This window comes from Triticum aestivum, chromosome 4B (genome assembly GCF_018294505.1).
Source record: "Triticum aestivum cultivar Chinese Spring chromosome 4B, IWGSC CS RefSeq v2.1, whole genome shotgun sequence".
In the NCBI taxonomy this organism is placed as follows: Eukaryota; Viridiplantae; Streptophyta; class Magnoliopsida; order Poales; family Poaceae; genus Triticum; species Triticum aestivum.
The window spans coordinates 516,588,620-516,593,481 of record NC_057804.1 but is presented as its reverse complement, the minus strand read 5'-3'; the positions used below and the strand labels follow the sequence as shown (position 1 = coordinate 516,593,481).

General features: G+C 46.3%; 1 protein-coding gene across 2 annotated transcripts; it reads left to right on the top strand.

The window, feature by feature from the left end:
* Positions 1 to 719: 719 nt before the first annotated feature.
* LOC123093014 (uncharacterized) lies at positions 720 to 3,971 on the top strand. Of its 2 annotated transcripts, none has more exons than XM_044514891.1 (2): positions 720 to 927; positions 2,926 to 3,971. In XM_044514891.1, the coding sequence occupies exon 2, from the start codon at positions 2,973 to 2,975 to the stop codon at positions 3,750 to 3,752; it is 780 nt and encodes a 259-aa protein (XP_044370826.1). In that variant the 5' UTR covers positions 720 to 927; positions 2,926 to 2,972; the 3' UTR covers positions 3,753 to 3,971. The 2 variants fall into 2 exon arrangements, with proteins under 2 accessions (XP_044370826.1, XP_044370827.1); XM_044514892.1 differs by having other exon boundaries at positions 721 to 927; positions 2,934 to 3,971.
* The last annotated feature ends 891 nt before the right edge of the window (positions 3,972 to 4,862 follow it).

Below are 4,862 nucleotides of genomic sequence, written 5' to 3'. Positions count from 1 at the left end.
CCGTCAAAATGGGTCGGGCTAGCGTTGGGCGCATAAGCCTACCCAAACGCAAAAACGGACGTGAACGTCTGCCGGTCCGACCCAAACAAACGAAAAGCGGACAAAATCGCCGTCTGGATCGGCGGGTTGAAGTTGCTCTTACATGATTTGGATTGGGACTTTTTGTCAAGAGCAAAAGGCATGACACGACATATCTTCCTTTTTCCTTTTCGAAGAAAATGAGATGTACCTACAGCATGGGTGCACCGCCAATGCTTATGCCTTTGGACAGCTCGCCACACTTATCTTTATTTATGCTCATCTGATCACCAAGTTTTCCAGAGCAAACAAAGATAGATAAGGGCATGTACAATGGTTCTATCTTAGCAGTGCCACGTAGGATAAATGATGAGGTGGAGGAGAGAGAAATCATAAGAGAAGGCTTGTCTTCTCTTAATTAAGAGAAGGCAAGAGGTGATCTCTTAGCATAATATGTCTCACCATGTTTTTAAGAATAACTAGTTATTGAAGATAAAGCTAAGAGATGACCCATTGTAGACATGTTTTTTTGTCATCTCTAAATTACATGCAAGATTTAAGATAAGACTACCTTATCGACCATTGTACATGCCCTAACAACAGAGAAACAAGTTCCTTTAGATGCAAACGTGGCGTCATCCAAGCCATCGAAAGGAAAACGAGCGGGCCAGATATACTGCGCCCTAGCGAGTTACCCGAACGTACGGGAGAAAGAAATCAACAACAGGTGGGACGGCCATCTTCCACCCCTCCCATCGTCTCCACCCGACCGCCACTCCCCACTCTGTCGCCCCCCTCGACGCGGCGGCCGCCGCCGGGATGACCGCCTTCTAGCACACCACAACCGATCTCCCGCGGAGTCCCCCGCCCGCCCCTGCGCTGCGCGGACGGAGATCCGCGACCTCGTTGGTAAGCCACCGACTTCCCCCGCCCGTAACCCTCCCAAGCGATTTGTCCCGATTCGTTTCCGGCTCCTGCCCGCGCGTTCGTGATGTTAGGTGTCTCTCGTGACCAGATGCGTGGTTGAACCTGGGCTTTTGGTCCTCCTTTTACCGTAGGGCGCTTCGGGTGGAGACCTCGCCGATTTGGGGATTTCCATGGCTGTTTGTAGGCACGAAATGTCCGATTGGGAAAAAATATATTATAAAACGATGGTTGGTGAAATCTCTATGCCTTGCACGATGATAAAGACAGATGGTTTGTAGCCTGAAGCCGAGGAGTGAGTAACCAGTAGGCCGTATAGTGTTGTAATTCCATGGGAATTGCGTGACTGATACCTTCTCTGGATTTTTGGGTCTGATGACATTTTCTAGAAGGTAGGGCATATATAGACTCGATTATCTAAGCAGGGCTTGGTCGAGTCCACTAGAAACTATCTCTAACTGAACCTGTTTGAGGAGTCATAGGCTTTATTAGGCTCTGGATACCGTATGATTGCGAACCTGTCATGATGCAAATGACTATTTTATTTTCCTAAGCTGGTTGAAAGCAAGAAATCATATCTTTGCTTAAGAATTGCCGTGTTCATTGCGATACAATTAAACAGCTCAATTGGGGTGTATTAGCATCAACTCAGAACCTGCTATTGCTTTCATATAAATCATGTAGGGCTGAACTAGACTTGTAGTCCTATGTTTTCGAATTTATGTTCCGAAGAAGCAATTTTTTCCTTTGACCACTAAGCATTCTTCTTATTGCAACTATTAAATGATGAGTAAGCCATGTGTAGACTTTGTAGGATTTGTTTGATCCTCCCATAGTTCTGTTTAGGGATGCTTAGTTGGGCAATAGCTCAGCTAGACAGCTTTTGCTTACCAGCCTTGCCGTGTGAAACTGTTGTCAGGAGTGGGTCGTTGGTTTTCTTTGCGAAAAGTTTGCCATCGGAAGCGAGCCGATTTGGCTCTCCTGATCTAGCAAGGTTTTTGTAGCCCATCCAAGCTAGCTGGCCCACAAAAGCTAAGATATTTGAACAGTTCCAAACACCTAGCCTTGCCCGGCAAGGCTATAACTATTCTTGCCTAGGATCCAAACGAGTCCTTAATTCGCAGCTAGTCCTGTGTAGGCTTTACCGAGCGGGTTAAAACAATGTATTGATAATATTTATTTTCCATTAATGTGCAGTAGGCTTAGATGATCTCTTGCATAATCCATAGTGGATCTCCCCAGTTAATTTACCATGATTTTGGAACTCTTGGGTAGTTTCTTCTAGTTTATATGTTAGTACATTAGTGATAATTAACTGTTTTAAAAAGCACTGAGGCCATGTGATAGCACACATGTAGTTTGTCTAAACAGTTCTTATCTAAAACTAGTGAATGATGCTCCTTCACGATAAGTTTCCAGCAGTAAGAATGTTTACAATAACTTTCCCGCATGAATCCTGCTTGCCGAGTTTCACCTTCTATAGATACTGCAGTTCTTGTCAATTTATCTATTAGATTTTTTATGTACTGGAAAGTCTGTACATAAGTACTGACTCAGGGTAGCTACAAAGCCGACTGAGAAAATCGCTACCTAATCAACTAGGCCACACATCATTAGTCCCTACTCTCGACTAAAGTAGATATATATGCAGTCAGTAACATCGCTTGGCACTCTCAGCATTTCTGTGTTTGTTATGTGGTTTCTGAAATTGCCAGTACACAGGGAAACTGTATTATATTGTTTAGAAAAAGAAACATGATTATGTAGTTAATATGACTCATTGCCTGCCTGGTCAATTGGTTGTTTACTTGATGTTTTTATAGACTGCTGGCTTTATTTCATTTGTGAGAGCATTTCACACTTAATTTTTTTTCGCTCAGCATAAATAGTTGTGGTCAGTTTTACTGGAGAAATTTGTATTTCCCCTATGTAAGTATGGTATTATTCGCTTGTGAGGCATTCTGATTTTCTGCTGTACATCAGAACTGCAGATGCACAAAACATAGTGTACCAGCTCTTCCTCATTCAAGATGTGGAGTTTTGCATCAAATGCCATAGCTGGAAGCATAAAGAAAAGGGTGCAACCATCAAAAGGCAGCCTATCCAATCCTGATTGCTCTGATGACGATGGTTCTTCATGTGCAAGTCGAGAGGAAGGCCTTGAATGCCCAATATGCTGCGAATCCTTCAACATCGTAGAGAACGTTCCTTATGTCTTGTGGTGTGGTCACACAATGTGCAAGAACTGCATCCTAGGTCTTCAGTGGGCTGTTGTCAAGTTCCCAACCCTTCCTATCCAGCTGCCTCTCTTTGTCTCATGTCCTTGGTGCAACCTATTATCTTTCCGGCTGGTGTACAAAGGCAACCTCAAGTTCCCACGTAAGAACTACTTTCTGCTCTGGATGGTTGAGAGCATGAATGGTGACAGAGCAAAGTTCCATTCCTCTGGTCATGAAGAGCGCCAATCAGTATGTCCCTCCAGTGGTGGCACCAGTTCCAGTCAACACCACCGAAGAACCCCTACGGCACGAGCAGAGACCTCTTCTGCCAGAGATAGAAATGCCGCTGCCAACACCTCCAACACTGCCAGCGTGTCTCTCCAAAAGCTCATGGTGTGCTTCGTGCAGCTGACTGCCAAGTTCCCGCTCGTGATAATGTTCCTCCTCATAGTTCTCTACGCCGTCCCTGCCAGCGCCGCGGTTCTGCTCCTGTACGTCCTTGTCACGTTTTTGTTTGCGCTGCCGTCGTTTCTGATCCTCTACTTTGCTTATCCCACCTTGGACTGGCTCGTGAGAGAGATATTCACTTGAGCCGCGCTGTTCTGAAATGTAAGTACAGTTTATGTAGCTTTGTGAAAGGTGAAACAAAGCTTTGGATATCTGTTCCATCCATGGCACCGCTTTGCTGTTATGGCCACTGTATAGATTGCCCTTTTCTGCTCCTTGTTTTTTCTTCCCCTTTTCTGCTCTGGCCTTTTGAGGCTGTGGTTTGCTGTAACTGTCTGCTCATTGAAATGTTGTTCTTGTTCATGAGTGCCCCAACCTTTGTAACTTTCCTTTTGTTATGGTCAGGTGTTTTTACCATGTTTTGCCGCTCTTTCGGGAATGCTTGCGTTGCGATGTTCTCATACAGTTGTTTACATTTTGGGTACTGATTCTTCGTTTGGGACATAGCATCCGCATGTCGAAGTTCGGTGCCGGAGACGTCCGCCTTCTCGGACTTGCCCAACCAAACTTGGGCCGGATCGGCATGTTGGCCACGGTCCTTGGCCCTGACAAATACTCTCGACTCCCACCAATCTGTTGCGGAGAACGCCTACACTAAATTGCAAATCCATCAGCCCTGTCCCAGCGTGTGCGGTCCGGCCGCTACACATGTTTTTGTTTAGATAGATGCAGCTACACATGCTTTGGCTCGTAGAAAGCACGAAGAACCAATAACACGCTGATAAGATTATGGATCTGCTACGCAACTAGGCGTGTACTCAACTCACTTGCATGCCTTGTTGTGCCGCATGCACCCGCCTCGGCACGGAGCATCGTCAAGCTCTGGCTTCATGTGACTTGTGAGGGTGTGACGGAATCTGCACTCCCCTCCATGGCGCTTCCGTCGTGGGTCTTGGGTGTCCGGTTGTATCCGGTTCGGCAAAACCCTGTCTGATGTGATGCTACAGTCTACTCTGGCAGCTTAGAATGAGCAGTTAGAAGGCTTGCTGGCACGTGTCGGGAGTGTTCTGCGTTGGGTGAAGGTTGCTTTGAGCACGCCCTTTCTTGTGCCAAAGAGCAGAGCTATGTGGTTGTTTCTCCCCTCGTACTCGTGTTCGGGACAACTCCCAATCCATGTCTGCCTTATCCCTGTGTCGTGGCTCTGGTGCTGCAGATCATGACCGAGGTTCTGAAGCTATGCCCCAGCCTTGCTTC

Excerpts from the sequence above, each read along its gene's own strand:
- LOC123093014 (XM_044514891.1), top strand. The coding sequence starts at position 2,973 with ATGTGGAGTTTTGCATCAAATGCCATAGCTGGAAGCATAAAGAAAAGG.